We start from the raw sequence: 16543 nt of genomic DNA, 5'->3' as shown, positions 1-16543 counted from the left end.
AGGAATTTACCCACAACTTTATTATTCCAGCACATCTTACTATTGGCACATTTTGGTCTTCCCTCTAGTTCTTGTCCAAAAGTATTTCTGTTTTTTAAATGGCTATAATCATAATCTAGATAAAATACACTTAGCTTTTTATATAATATTACACTATCAGCATCACCATGTTGTCTTTTTTATCATCTTTAATAACTATGTAATTGATCATATAGTTCACAATTTTTAAACTATTTTCCTTGCTGGAAATTGAGTTTTCTGATTCATCGTTATACCACCACATTGAGTGATTTTATTTGTAGTTTTTAATTTTTAAAAATGATTTCCCCTAAGTGTTACCTGTAATGTGATTGCTAAGTCAGCAGACATGACCATTTTTAGGACTTATGTTAGTTGCTTTCTAATTCATTATAACCAGTTTATAGAGCTAATAGAAATGTTTGGCTGTATTAGCTTAAATGTAACTTGAAACATCTTAACTAGGATAATAGTTTTTACTTTTAGCAAGAATATGTTTAGTTAAGATTATGATTATTCTGAAGAATTCCAAGCTTGTGTGTACTTTTCTTCTTCTTCTCCTTTATTTATTTATTTGATGTAGTTTATTTTTTAAAAAGGAAAAGCCACAAATATAACCAGCTACACTGCCAGATAAATGAACTATCAATAATGGCTTTCAGAGGCTGTAAATAAGGTAATTGATAGTACTAGAGGCAAATATTAATAAAGACAAAACAGAAAGTTGACAGTCATTTTGTAGAATTGACTGACAAGGGGAGAAAGATAGCATTGTAGTGTATTTTTTTGATAAACTCATGTTTAGCTTCCTGTAAGTAGTTAAAGCAAATTCCATGCTCTGTTCATTTTTTATGCTAGTTTGTACAGCCTTCAGGTGTTCCCATTGGCAGGTGCCATTAATTTGTTAGAGGCTATACATAGGATTTCACTATGCTGTGGTGATTGGAATACCATGGAGCGATGGTTCTCAAAACTGAGTGGGGAAGGGGGATGATTTTTTTTTCCCTTAGGGGACATTTGTCACAACTGAAGGGGATGCTGCTGGTATCTAGTAGGTAAAGGCCAGGGCTGCTTCAAAACATCTTATAATAATGCACAGAACAGGCTGGGTGCGGTGACTCATGCCTGTAATCCCAGCACTTTGGGAGGCCAAGGTGGGTGGATCACCTGAGGTTGGGAATTCGAGACCAGTGTGACCAACATGGTGAAACCCCATCTCTACTAAAAAATACAAAAATTAGCCAGGCGTGGTGGCGCGCATCTGTAATCCCAGCTACTCAGGAGGCTGAGGCAGGAGAATCACTTAAACCTGGGAAGCAGAGGTTGCAGTGAGCGAGATTACACCTTTGCATGCCAGCCTGGGCAACAGAGCAAGAGACTCCATCTCAAAAAAAAAAAAAAAAAAAGAGAGAAAAGAAAAAACAGTAATGCACAGAGCAGTCTCCAACAACAAAGAATTATCTCATTCAGTGTCAGAGTACTTACGTTGAGAAACCTGGCCACAGAGAAAAATCTCAAAAGGTAAGGCTGAGTGAGCATTGTGTTATAGACCATTGACACGAGGCAGGTAGGTACTTCTATACCGTTGTTCACTTACCAACTGGGTGACTTGGGTAAGTCACTTCTGGAACTTCCTCAATAATATGATAGTACTTTCATGGTAAATAGAATTGACCAAGGCTCTTATTATAGTATGACAAGTTATAGGTGATTAATACATGAAAATGCAGAGTTAAAAATTTGTAGATGAAATTAGAAAAGAGAGGTATAGAACCAAGCATGGATTTATTATAAAGTATTTAATACCATTTTGGGTAAAATAATCTGAAATATGTTCTTTAAATATTTTTTTTTTTCTTTTCTTGAGAGAGTCTCGCTCTGTCGCCCAGGCTGGAGTGCAATGGGCGCGATCTCGGCTCACCGCAAGCTCCGCCTCCTGGGTTCACGCCATTCTCCTGCCTCAGCCTCTGGAGTAGCTGGGACTACAGGCGTGTGCCACCTCGCCTGGCTAATTTTTTTGTATTTTTAGCAGAGACGGGGTTTCACCGTGTTAGCCAGGATGGTCTCTATCTCCTGACCTCATGATCCGCCTGCCTCAGCCTCCCAAAGTGCTGGGATTACAGGCATGAGCGCGCCCGGCCTTAAATATTTTGTTATGAAAAGTTTCTAATATACACAGTAGTAGAGTGAATGGTATAACAAATGCTTATGTACCTAATCACCCACCTTCCACATTGCCATTCTTTAAATGAAGTTTTAGGATAATCCATTTCAGGTTACCGCTTATGACCCAAAATGGGAACCTATGAAGCCTTATTACTTGCCAGAGTGTTGGCATGGTGCTCAATTTAATACCATTTTGAATATCATTAGGATGCTGTTGAAAACAAAATCAAAACTTGATTAAAGCCATATATGTCTTTGCAGCTAAATATAATGAAGGTAGAAAGGACTAATAAAATAAAAAGGAAAATTTAGATTTATTATCTCTAAAATCATAAATGAAATGGCCTGGTAGACTAAATTATTTACATTAATTTAGAATGCAGAGGTAAAGAAGAGTCTTATCCAAATCTATTAAAATCATAGTCTAATATTGTCTTATGATATTTTTATAACTTTTTGAAACACTGTTTTAGGATAATTGTGAAATATGAGTCTTCACTTTACAAATTGATTTTCAAAATCCTGGTTTGTTAGTTTGGGGTGATCTCAGCTGTACAAGTCTGATTTGGGGGCCGGGCACAGTGGCTCATACCTGTAATCCTGACAGTTTGGGGGGCCAAGCGGGAGGATTGCTTGAGCCAAAGAGTTCCAGACCAGCCTAGGCAATGTAGTAAGACGTTGTCTCTACAAAAAATTTTTTAAAAAATGTGAGCTGGACATGCCTGTAGTCCCAGCTGCTTGGGGGCGAGGGTGAGGAGTGGATGGTGGGTGGTGCTTCGTGCTGAGATGGGAGGATTGCTTGAGAGCAGGAGGGTGGAAAGCTGTGATCACACCACTATACTCCAGCCTGGACGACAGAGCGAGACCCTGTCTCAAAAAAAAAAAAAACAAGGACTGACTTCGGAGGTGATGGTATACATCCTAGTTGATTATTAGCCTCTACATGCATTAAAAAAAAAAACGAAGAAGAAAGTAAAGGAATCCTAAGAAGTGAAGTTGAAAGGCATTTCTTTAGCTATTTAGAGGCTGTATGTGAAGGAGACTAAGGTTATGTACTATGGTAAGCACTTCAGAGACCATTTTGGCAATATTGAGAAGATGAGCTTTTACATATGTGCTGGCCTAATAATTCATCCCTAGGTATATATCCTGAGAAACTCATATACTCATATACTTATGCATGGAGACCATGAAGAAATATGTCAATACAATTTTGTTAATAATAGCGAAAATTAGAAAGTATATCCGTAACAAATAAATGGATTTATGATGATATATTCATTGGAATATTAGAACATCATTTAAAATGAAATGTTAAGTGGGATAATTCTTAGGGAAAAGTTGAGTTAAAACACGTTGCAAAGAGTAAGTATACTATGATACTTGTGTAAATTTAAAATAGGAAACAATTGGATAGTTTATAGATACTTGTATATCTAGTAAAATGGTGAAAACCTGTGTGAAAGTAATGTATACCTGTTTCAGAAAAGTACTCACCTCTGAAGAGGGAGGGAAGGGAGATTGAAGGTGTGGTTCTTCAATGGAGGCTATAATGTTTTGATTCTATATAAAATCTGAAGTGAGCATGTGAATTTGTTTAATCTGGACAGTGATTAAGAGGATCTCTTGCTTTCTTGTATGTTTAGAAGTATTTTGTTTTTTTTTAAAAAGCCAAAACTTTGGTATACCAGATGGCTGTTTAAAATACAGATGCCACCTAAAAATGATTAGCTATAGTTTTAATATGCTGTAATAAAACCAAAACTACTGGTTCCACTGTCTATTTGCTTTTATTATTTTGACTTAATACTATAATATATCTGTGGGCATTAGGCTTTAATAAATTCTCGCATGCTAGTGAAAAATATGTATTATGTTTTTAGGTTTGGTAACTAGTTAATGGAAGGAGTGAGGATGAGAAATTTAAACTAGATAAGCTTAATGGAATGCGTTAACCATAACTTTTCTCCTAATTTTAGAATTAGGGTTTGTGAGATGGCAGTACCTTAATATGATGTAATTATTTTTTTTTCCAGCGTTTTATTCAGTATTTGGCTTCAAGAAACACGTTGTTTAACTTAAGCAATTTTTTGGATAAAAGTGGATTGCAAGGTAAAGATAACTTTTTCATTATAGAAAATCAAAAGAATGACACCCACATGATGATTACTCCAGAGTAGAACTTTGTCTTTTAGAACATGTGCTACTTTAAACCTTATATTTTAGTGAAGGTTGTAGGAAAGAAAAAACTTTTTAATTTGAAGATTAATATTAATTTTCCTACCAGATACTCAGAGCTCTCTGAGAGGGAGTACAGAGTAGTTATTTGAGAGCATGAATTCTGGAGCTGGACTGTCTGGGTTTGAATCTCGTCTTTGCTGCCTACCAGCTATATGAACTTGGGCAGGTTACTTCGCCTCTGCATCAGTAGAATCGAGGAATAGTGATAGTACCTACCCAATAAGATTGTCACGAGACTTAACCTAGTTAATTACTACAAAGTGCTTAGAACAGTGCCTGGCACACAAGACGTGCTATGTAAGGCCAGGTACGGTGGCTCATGCCTGTAATCCCAGCACTTTGGGAGGCTGAGGCGGGTAGGTCTCTTGAGGTCAAGTGTTCGAGACCAGCCTGGCCAACATGGTGAAACCCCGTCTCTACTAAAAATACAAAAATTAGCCGGGATTGGTGGTGCACACCTGTAATCCCAGCTACTCAGGAGGCTGAGGCAGGAGAATCGCTTGAACCCAGGAGGCGAAGGTTGCAGTGAGCCAAGATCATGCCACTGTACTCCAGCCTGGGTGACAAAGCTAGACTCTGTCTCAAAAAAACAAACAAAAAAAGAAATGCTATGTAAATATTTGCTTTCATTGTTATTATAGTATTTTATGTTTCATTCCAAGAAATGTAGTTGGAATATTACATGTTTTAGTAGCTAAAGTAGATATAATTTATTGAGATGAATTGTTCCTTCATATTCATAGCTGTTTTCTTATTTATGTTTTTTTGAGACAAAGTCTCATTCTGTCACCAGGCTGGAGTGCAGTGGCATGATCTTGGCTCACTGCAACCTCCACCTCCCGGGTTCAAGCGATTCTCCTGCCTCAGCCTCCCGAGTAGCTGGGACTACCCACGCGTGTCACCACGCCCAGCTAGTTTGTGTATTTTTAGTAGAGATGGGGTTTCACCATGTTGGCCAGGGTGGTCTCCACCTCTTGACCTCATGATCTGCTTGCCTTGGCCTCCCGAAGTGCTGGGATTACAGGCATGAGCCAGCCACCGCACCCGGCCTGTTATTTCTTATTTAGTAACTTGAAATGGACATAATGTGGTTATAGCTGTCCATGCACATTGTCTTAATGGGATCTGTTTTACTTAGTTCTATAACTAGGCTGTTAGCATTATAGAATGTCAGCTTTAGGGAGTACCTCATAAAGATATGCCAAATGAGTTAGGAATATTCAGCAGTGAGGCTCAATCAGGAAAATGTCTTTAGAGAAGGTGAGATTTGTGCTGGGCTTCAAGAGAAGGATGAGAAGATGGGTTGGCTTAAGCACAGGTACACAGATACAATACATGCATGTGAAAGTAAGCATGGATACACAGATGTATATGGATGTGAAAGTCATTCACATGGATATGAATATTTAAGATTTACGGAGCAAATGAATGTGAATAGAATATATATGAATGGTGTATTTGAGAACATGTAGTGGCAGATAGCCCCCAAGAAGCGTTCAGAGCCAAAATCAAGCACAAAAATTTTTTATAGAGTTGAAATTTTATAATGCAGTAGAGAGAGGAGGGGAGAGGGAATTACGTGTTACCAGGAAAGCATCATAGCTTAGTCAAGTTAGATCAGAGTAAACCAAATCTTGAAGATGCTGAGACTGTTTCAGTTGTTGTGGTTATCTAGTGTAGAGTTAATCAGGGCCTGAACTGTGGTTCTTTTGGAGGTGTCAAAAAAAAAAGATGAGTGGATTTTTTTTTTTTTTTTGTGATTGGCTGTATTTGAGTTTGAGGTATTCAGTCCAGTACTTGTTTCCCTTCGGTAGGTGCAAGTATTGCTTAAAATGAATTTAATACCCTATCTTCCAGACATTCTAGAAGACCAGTAATCGATACGCAGGACCCCAGTGTTACAAAATACGTTATATTTTAACAAGAGGTACGGCTCTCTAAGTTAAGGAAAAAAAATTAAAACAGTAGACGCCCTCTCTTGAAAAAAATTTTTTTTTTTCTTTGAGACAGGATCTGGTTCTGTTGCTGAGGCTGGAGTAAAAGAGACTGGGGCTTGCTCTGTCACCTAGGCTGGATGCAGTGGTGTGATCATAGCTTGCTGCAGCCTGGAACTCCTGGCTCAAGCTGTCCTCCCTTCAGCTTCCTGAGCAGCTGGGATTACAGATATGCACCACTATGCCTGGTTAATTTTTTTTTTTTTTTTTTTCTTGAGACGGAGTCTCACTCTGTCGCCCAGGCTGGAGTGCAGTGGCGCAATCTCAACTCACTGCAAGCTCCGCCTCCCGGGTTCACGCCATTCTCCTGCCTCAGCCTCTCCGAGTAGCTGGGACTACAGGCGCCCGCCACCACGCCCGGCTAATTTTTTTGTATTTTTAGTAGAGACGGGGTTTCACCGTGGTCTCGATCTCCTGACCTCGTGATCCACCCGCCTCGGCCTCCCGAAGTGCTGGGATTACAAGCGTGAGCCACCGCGCCCGGCCCTGGTTAATTTTTTTATTCTTAAATATTTTGTAGAGATGGGCTCTCATGCTCTGTTGACCAGGTTGGTCTTGAACTCTTGGTATAAAGCGATCCTCCTAAGCCTCCCAAAGTGCTAGGATTACAGGCATGAGCCACCACACCTGGCCTCTTTTTGAAATCTTAAACGGAAGTCAGATATATATTATAAATAAAAATGGAGTGTGTCTGTTTTCAGGGGCATGGAAGAAACTGCCTACTCATCCTTTAATTTTCACTTCTTCCCTCATTCAGTTCATTTTAACTTTAAAAGTTTGTGGAAAACAAGATGCAGAGCACTGCTCTAGGCAGAGTTTATGCATATATCCAAGTAGGTTTTTTGTGTCTTATTAGTGACTGTTTTCTCATTTTCTTAAGATGGAAATTAAGCAATTCTAGTGATAAGGTTTTAATAATTTCACTCTTTTTATGTAGAGGAGAGGTTGAGCCTTGAAGGATGATAGGTATTTACCCTCTTAGGATGGAGTATAGTAGATAGAACCATATGAACCGAAGAGCTGAGGAATGTGAGCATGTAACACCTGACCTGTACAGTAGTAGGTATGAAGTCATATGAGAGCAGTATTCTTTTTTCTATTTTGTTCACTGATTTTTCTCCACTGGTACTTAATAGACACTCAATAAATATTTTGCTAAATAAATGAACTGGTGATGTTGAAATCCAGTTAGTTTACATTTTGGTTAGTTTTGGTATTGTCTTTTAAAAGTAGCAAAGATCAAGTAATTAAATTTGTTAGATGAATATGAGTTAAAATAAAATGGGTTCACTTTTCAATGAGGAGCAAAAATTTATAGACTTCCTTGAGCCAGGCAATAACTAAAACACAAAGTTTTTGGTGTTTTTAAAAAATAATATTGATTAGATTTTATGTTGCTGAAGTTTTCAAATCAAGGTCATGATTAAACAAATCTTAGAATGATTTATGTATTCATTTAGAAAGTTTCATTGAAAACATTCATGTAATTGTTTTTGTTACACCCTAAACTTGCATATTGCCATTTCTTATATTAGACAGTAATTTTTTATACTTTTTATAAGGTTGGCACATACAAGTTATGGTTCTAAATACGGCTAAAGATTTTAGGAGTATAAAAATTATATAAAGTTGCTTGATTTGAGGAATGGGATTGTGTTTCCATAGGATGTTAAATTTGAGTTGTGAGATTATCGAGTTGTGAGATTATCAAGTTGTGTGAAAGAACATGTTTTTCTAATTCCTGTTGAATAAAGAATAGGAATATTGAGAGAAACAAAAGAAACTTCTTATTTTAATGAAGTTCTAAGGGAAGAGGTTTTTCTTTTTTTAAAGCTACATAGGACTTATCTGATTTAAATATGAAGCCTTAAGAGAATTTAATGGTAATGTTATTAATTAGTTACTTAATTTACATCACTAAATTGAATTGGGATATCAAGACATTATAACCGTTGGATACAATGAGTTGTTTTTTTTTTTTGTTTTTTTTTTTTTACAGGATATGACATGTCTACATTTATTAGGCGGTATAGTAGATATTTAAATGAAAAAGCAGTTTCTTACAGACAAGTTGCATTTGATTTCACAAAAGTGAAGAGAGGGTGAGTTAAGCTTTTTTTGACATCTAATTGATTTGAATTTTTAAAAATGTAAAACATAGGAGTTACTAGATTATGAATTACAAAATTTTAGCCAGTTTTAAAAGATGAGCCTCATTTTTCTTTGATGAGGTATATCAAGTACTTTTTGTGGTAGGATTTGTTTTTAAGTTCTTTTTATAGCACCTTTATTGAGATATAATTCACATAACAAAATTTATCATTTTAAAGTGTGTAATTCATTGGTTTTTAGTGTATTTACAAAGTCGTCCAACATCACCACTAATTTCAGAACATTTTTATCACCTCCAAAAAGAAACTCTATACCTATTAGTCTTCATTTCCTATTCCCTCTTCCCCTAGATCCTGGCAACCATGAATCTACTTTCTGTGTCTCTGGGCTTGCCTATTCTGAACATTTCATATAAATGAAATTATACAATATGTGACCTTTGTGTAGCATAGTATGTCCAGGTTATAGCATCCATGTTACTTCATATATCAGTATTTTATTCCTTTTTCTAGCCAAATCATATTTTACTTTATGGACATATACTGCATTTTGTTTATCTGTTCATAAGCTGATGGCCACTTGAATAGTTTCTACTTTTGACTATTAGGAATAATGGTGCTGTGAACATCAGATTTTATGTGGATTATCTTTTTAATTCTCTTCAGTATATACCTAGAAGTGGAATTGCTGTGCCATGTGGTAACTCTTATGTTTGCCATTTTGAGGAACTGCCAGATCATTTTTCAAGGCAGTTGAATCATTTTACGTTCCCACCAGCAGTGTATGGCACTTTCAGTTTCTCCCTATTCTTGCCATACTTGTTATTTTCTGTGTTTTTTTTTTCTTTTTTGCTTGTTTTTTTTTTTTAATGGTAGCCATCCTAGTGGGTGTGAAGTGGTGTCTTGTAATTTTTTAGTTTGCATTTCCCTGATGGCTAATGATATTGAGCATTTTTTTTTTTTGAGCTGTTGACCATTTGTATATCGTCTTTTGAAAAAATGCCTCTTCAAACCCTTTGCCCTGTTTTTATTTTTGATTTTCACTTTTTGAGACAGTGGCACAATCCCAGCTCGCTGCAGTGTCGACCTCCTGTGCTCAAGCAATTTTTCCCCCTCAGCCTGCTGAGTAGCTGGGAACACAGGCATGCAACACTGTGCTCAGTTAATTTTTAAAAAAAGTTTCATACAAATGAGTTCTCACTATGTTGCCCAGGCTGGTCTTGAACTCCTGGGCTCAAACAGTCTTCCCATTTTGGCCTCCCACAGTGTTGAGATTATAGGCTTGAGCTACTGACCTGGCCTTTTGCCCGTTTTTAAATTGGTTTACTTGCCGTTTTTATTGTTCAGTTGCAAGAATTCTAAAAAATATGTTCTGGACACCAGTTTCTTATCTCATAAATAATTTGCAAATATTTTTCTCCCATGGCTTGCCTTTTCAGTTTCTTGGTGTTTTTTGAAGAACAAACATTTTTAATTAATTAATTAAGTGTATCTTTTTTTTCCTTTGGTTGCTTGTACTTTTGTAATCATGTCTAAGAAATCATTGTTTAATCCAAGGTCACAAAGATTTACTCCTACTTTTTATTCTAAGAATCTTGTATTTTTTTGCCCATATAGTTAAGTTTTTATCTATTTGGAATTAACTTTTGTATATGGTGTGAGAGATGAGTCCAAATTTGTTCTTTTGTATGTGGATATCTAGTTATCCCAGCACTGTTTTGTGAAATTACTCTTCTTTCCCCATTGGATAGTCTTAGCACCTTGTTGAAGATGAATTGACCATAAATGTAAAGGTTTATTTCTGGACTTGCAGTTCTGTTCTGTTGATCTGTATGTATATCTTCATGCCAGTATCACATTCTCTTGATTACTGTTGCTTTGCAGTGTGTTTTAAAATTAGAACGTGTGAGTCTTCTAACTCTATTCTTTTTTTTTCCCAAGATTGTTTTGGCTGTTCTGGGCCCCTTGCATTCCCATGTGAATTTCAGGATCAGCTTTTTGATTTCTGCAGAAAAGCTAGCTGGGATTTTGTGGGGGATTGCATTGAATCTATAGATCAGTTTGGGGAGTATTATCTTCTTAATGATTAAATTTCTAGTCTATGAACAAGAGATGTCTTTCTGTTTATTTGGATCTTTTCGCATTTCTTTCAGTGCTGTTTTGTATTTAAGCTTTCTTTTAATCTTAAATGCAGAAGATGCATTTAATTTTTGCTGCACCCTAAATAACAATCATCTTAGTACATGATCCAGTCACATGAATGATATAGTCAGTGCTTCTATAACTGATAACACCTGATATGCAGATTTTTTCCTAGGATATAGGATGAGGGCTCAGGAGAAAGCCACTGAAGACATTCTTAGCAGCAGTGATGACTCTTGTAGCTATGAAGGCCTGTCTTGAAGGGAATCTGGCATGTACAGAAATAGTCTGGTGAATGCCTTCCTGAGCCACTCTGCTGCTCAGTGATCCCAAAGGTCTAAGCAATTGATGTGTTCCTTTAGATTGTTCTATTGAAATTTTAAATTAATGGACTGAAGTGAAAAATTTAATTAAAAATAGAGGTAACCTGTTAGTTATGCAAGAAAATTTAAAGCTGAATTCAAATGTTCTATGCTGCCATTCCAAATCCATCAGGAGGTGATTATTTTGGAATATGCCTAAAGTAAATTCTACAGATTTTGTTTCATATATTTAAGCACTTTGTAGAAGATTATGGTGGAGAACTTTTTTAGAAGTCTAATTTTTAACCTCTGTATCCTGTCCAATAATATTTCCCTGTAAAGTATCTTCAGTAAAGTTGATCTTCAGTGTATTTACAGATTTCAGAATAATAGATTTTTAAAATGGTAACTTTTTTTCTAAATTGAAGGGCTGGTCTTGAGAATAGTTGGTGAATTTTTTTATTTAATAGAGCAGTCCTTTTTAATTGGATAAAAATAGCCCCTGATTAAGTACAGTAAAATTAGTATTGACTTAGTTGAATCAAGGAGGAGCCATAGTTGAGTGGGGACCAAGAAGAAGCGCAAAAGTGGCATTATACGCACGCATATACACATATCAGACTGTATAAATACAAAAGAAAAAAATCAAGAATATCAGGTATAAATTGAGGACATGACAGCAGTTGAAATGTATTATATCATGGCAAAAACCTCAGTAGGCTATGCCTTTTGGAGGGGACTGTCATTATAAGTAGTAAAGTTTGATTTATTAAGATACTTTTTTATGTTTACAAAAGTAATAAACTTAAAATTTAAGAAGAATACCATTCTAATTCATAGAAAATGTTAACATTTTAGTGTGTCTAATCTTTTCTGTGTGTGTAAATAGAAATATATATAAAGGCACATAGAAAATTATATAAAAATTGAATCAGATTCTTTGAAGGCTGCTTTTCTTCCCCTCCTGTGTATTTTGGACATTTTCAATGTCTGTACACATAGATCCATCTCATACTTTCTTTCTTTTTTTTTTTTTTTAAGACAGAGTCTGGCTCTATCACCCAGGCTGGGGTGCAGAGGCGTGCTCTTGGCTCACTGCAACCTCCACCTCCCGGGTTTAAGCGATTCTTCTGTCTCAGCATCCCAAGTAGTTGGGACTACAGGCGCCCGCCACAATGCCCAGCTAATTTTTGTATTTTTAGTAGAGATGGGGTTTTGCCATGTTGGCCAGGCTGGTCTTGAACTCCTGACCTCAAGTGATCTATATGTCTCGGCCTCCCAAAGTGCTGAGATTACAGTCATGAGCCACCTCATCCGGCTTCAATCCATCTCATTCTTATGAATGGCTGTAGAATTATGTTGCAGGTATAGATCTGATTTATTCCCTTTTTTTAATCTTTTAAAAGCAATGGATTGACCATCCTTTTATGTATGGTTGCATTGAGTTTTTCTGTAGAATAAATTATTAAAATTGATGAGTCATTGAGATATGTTTACGTTTAATATTTTAATACAAAACACCAAATTATCCTTTATAAAAATTATACCAAATTATTGGCTTAGTTATTTGTATTCTTCCATCATCATGAAAAATGCATTCATATGTGTTCATTTTATATTAGTTGATTAAATAAATGGTGATATTGAGCACACTCCCCCTTCCTTTTGAATGCCATACTTGTTTTATTAACTTTTGATGTCCGTTGACAGCTTCTCTGTTGGATTTTTCACTCTTTTCCATTGTGTTGAATACTGGTAAGAACTCACAAGCTTTTTTAGTCAGATGAATCTAGGTTTGAATTCTAGCTTCATACCAATTAGATGAGGGACTTCAGTGAGATACTTTAGCTGGTTTACTGACTTTTAAAAAATAATATTACTTTGAAATAATTTCACTTCTAGAAATGTAGCAAGAATATTAGAGAAATTCTGTATACTTTACTCAGAACCACCAGTTTTTAACATTTTGCCACATCTGCATTTCTCTTTCTGTGTATATTCACATAGGCGCACACACACATTTTTTTCTGAACCATTTGAGAGTGGGTTACATACATTATGCCTTTTATAGTTTATATCTTTTAATACTTTGGTGAATATTTTCTAAGAACAAGAATATTTTGTTACATATCTATCAGCTTGCTAAACTTCTTTCACATGGTGGCACACAAACTGATAACTATTTATACAAGAGACTACTTGAGGCTAAAGGGTTAAAAAGAATTCAACATCTTGGCACACTTTAACCCTTTCTACCATACTAGTATGCTGTGGCAAAACTGGGAAGGCCTTACTTAAGCTCTGAGTTATTTCATCTGTAAAATTATGATGTTAATTAGTACTTTCCTGTCAGGATTGTTGTGAGAATTAAATGGGATATTGTATGTAATGCTTAACACATAACGAACACTCAACAAATGAACTTTTTGTGTATTAGGAAAATAAATTGTTATAGGTTATGAGTATTTTTCCCTATTTTTTAACATTGTTAAAAGCTTTACAATCTTAGGTGATCAAAATCATCATCTTCATTTTTATGTTTTTTATCTTTCAAGCAAGCTCAGTGAGCTAAAATGATTATGTTTTCATCAGATATATTTATGGATTCAGTGTTTTATATTTTAATCTTGGATTCATTTGGAATCTACCATGGTAGGAAAAACATGAGGTAGAAGCCAACTTTTTTTTTTTTTTTTTTTTTTTGAGGTGGAGTCTCGCTCTGTCACCCAGGCTGGAGTGCAGTGGCGTGATCTCTGCTCCCTGCAACCTCCGCCTTCCGGATTCAAGTGATTCTCCCACCTCAGCCTCCCGAGTATCTGGGACTGTAGGCACACGCCACCGTGCCCGGCTACTTTTTGTATTTTTTAGTAGAGATTGGGTTTCACCATATTGGGCAGGCTGGTCTCGAAATCCTGACTTCGTGATCCACCTGCCCCTCGGCCTCCCAAAGTGCTGGGATTACAAGCGTGAGCCAGTGCGCCCAGCCTTACTTAGCCAACAATTTTTAAATAGAAATATAGTTTGGGTAGCAAGAAGACCAGACAATTGCTTTTTGTTATTTTCTGTTCCAGAATGAAATATTTTGGGAGTTAAGAGCTGAGAGCTTATGTGTTTCATGTAAGGAGACAAAGAGGAGAAGAGGATTTGAAGATACTTAGAGGATTTTATTAGAGACGGCTAAGAGGATTGCTGGCAATGTTGAGTATTCATTTGAGGTTGATGATCATGAGTTTATAGTTTTGCCAGTTTGCCCAGTTGTGCCATTTTCTTTACCAGCACTCAGCTATGTGTGTACAGGCATGGATTAGTTTTAGGTGTTTGCTCAGCCAGGCTTGTGAATTTGCCAGGTGACTGAAATGCAGGGAAGAAAAGAGGTGCAAGAAAGTTAAAGGTATTTGTAAAGGAGTGATTATATTAATGGTCTGGAATTCTAAGCTAGATGAAGAAAGTAAAAATGAGAAAGGATCAATGTGGGTAGTGGTGGAGTTGAAACATTGAAGTTTCTGATGAGGTCAAATAGTTTTTACCACAGGGATATGTGACCAAAGCAGCTGAAAGTTTAAAAGGTAATTGTCACAGAATAAGGTGTCTGAATTTTACCTTTTTGGTTTTTTTTTGTTGTTGTTGTTGTTGTTGTTCAGGGGTGGGGCTAGGATGCTGTGGTTTCTGGGGGCAGTAAGGTTAGAATCAGGGATTTTGACATCAAGGTGTTGGATTGGTTGTCCATGTAGATGTTGAAGCTAATGAAGACAAGAAAGACTGAGCCAATGTTCAAATCTTCTGTGATGGAGAAGTAACCAGAGGTAAAACAATGACTTCAATAAGAAGAGTTGCAAAAGAAGGGATGGTGTCCTCATCCCAAGCTCCAGCAGCTGGTTCCAGCCAATGCTGTTTAGCACTTGAAACAGGCATCCATAAGTTAACACATTAGGGAGAATTAGGCCGAAGCTGTTCAATAGGTGACTACTTAAGGCAGTCTAATATTTGTTTATTAAACTTTGTTGTGTCCTACAAAGCACAGTTGTTGCTTTTTATAGCTTAATTGTTTTTTGGCATCTGAGGTCATAATTCATGGTTTATCCTAGGGTAGAACAACCATTTATAAGTATAGATCATTTGTAAATTAGGGGAACCTGACATATTTTTTGGAAATGCCTTGTTACTCAGCCAAACAGTTATGCCATAATTTCACAGTCTAATACACCTGGGTTTACATAATGACCCTACCGCTGATTAGTTCTGTGATCTTAGATGAGTCATATACCCTCACTGAACCTAAAATTTCATCATCTGTAAAATGGAACAAGAATATCAGTAGAATTTTTATGAGGATTTGAAAATGATAGGGCAATCTCTGAATAATACTTAGTGTGATATATAATAAGCTCTTAATATTAGTTGTGTACGTTAGCCCCAGTACCTTTCATGTACTGGTTTTTATATCTGTTTTGGTGCTGCCAATATTTCTCTATCTTTAGAAATATCTGTTTGGAAATATTTAACAGAATATTTTATTAAAGACTGTCCACTGAAAGTATCTCTTGTGTAATAGCCAGATTAGAATGACTTGGTAAAATTGTTCTTTATTTTGTAATAAAGTGGTTTTATTTATAATTTCTGAATTAAAAGCCATTGCTGTTGGGTCATGAATAAAATACTTTAAATAAAACAGTGCTCTAAGACTTTGTTAACTCCTGGCCTACAGAGTGTTTAACTGTTTACTGACTTGAGGCAAATGATTATTTTATTTGTAATTTAAAAAAATGGTAAAACTGCTCTTTACACACCAATGATTGTGAGGATCAGATCATTTCATCATGTGAAAAGTGTGCTATAGACCTTGCTGTATAATGTAAACTTTTGTTTTTATGGCTCATGCTTTATGTTCTTTTTTAGTTCTAAATGAGTACCTTGACATTTGACATATTGTGTTGCCTATTTTTGTTTTTTCTGTATGATCTCTGTTTAGTTTTCAGGTTCCATAATGACTTAAAAATATGTGACATTTCATAGCAACTTGGTTCTCTGTTTTAGTAGAGAATCGGGGGGAGTTTGAAATGTAGATTTAATTGCAGATTCATTTCTCTTTTTTTTTCATAACAGGGCTGATGGAGTTATGAGAACAATGAACACAGAAAAACTCCTAAAAACTGTACCAATTATTCAGAATCAAATGGATGCACTTCTTGATTTTAATGTAAGTTGATTTATGCTTTTATAATTTAAGATTTTAAAAAATTAGGTCATTATAATTCATGAGAATTTTTAACCTCAAGTTTTCACAGACTCTAGTTTTTCACACTGATACCCTATATGGCTAAGGATTTTCTATAAAATAGTCTCAAGTCAAATTACTTTCTGATTTTTATGACTGTTTTGGATTTATTTCTTTAGTGCTTCTCTAGCTCTAGAATTTTAAGATATACAAGCTAAAGTGGTGAAAGGATTGATCTGAAAATATATTTTCTTTTGATAATGGCTTTTAGATCTTAAAAATGTACAGGGATATTTTTTAAATGAATTGCCAACTTAATATTTTACTTTTGTTTATTTAATGGGACTCAAAGCG

The 16543-nt window shown here is 35.9% G+C and overlaps 1 protein-coding gene across 19 annotated transcripts in view; it reads left to right on the top strand.

Moving 5' to 3' along the window:
* Window positions 1–16543, top strand: part of PICALM (phosphatidylinositol binding clathrin assembly protein) — a 104504-nt gene that overhangs the window by 32571 nt on the left and 55390 nt on the right. For all 19 annotated transcript variants that reach the window (XM_032167098.2, XM_032167091.3, XM_032167093.2 and 16 more), the window contains 3 exons: window positions 4221–4296; window positions 8419–8521; window positions 16078–16171. In XM_032167098.2, coding sequence (XP_032022989.1) covers window positions 4221–4296; window positions 8419–8521; window positions 16078–16171 — 273 coding nt within the window. The remainder of the gene's footprint in view (window positions 1–4220; window positions 4297–8418; window positions 8522–16077; window positions 16172–16543) is intronic.

This window comes from Hylobates moloch, unplaced genomic scaffold (assembly GCF_009828535.3).
Source record: "Hylobates moloch isolate HMO894 unplaced genomic scaffold, HMol_V3 SCAFFOLD_11, whole genome shotgun sequence".
Classification (NCBI taxonomy): Eukaryota; Metazoa; Chordata; class Mammalia; order Primates; family Hylobatidae; genus Hylobates; species Hylobates moloch.
Note: the sequence above shows the minus strand (reverse complement) of the source record. Positions and strands in the feature narration are given on the sequence as shown.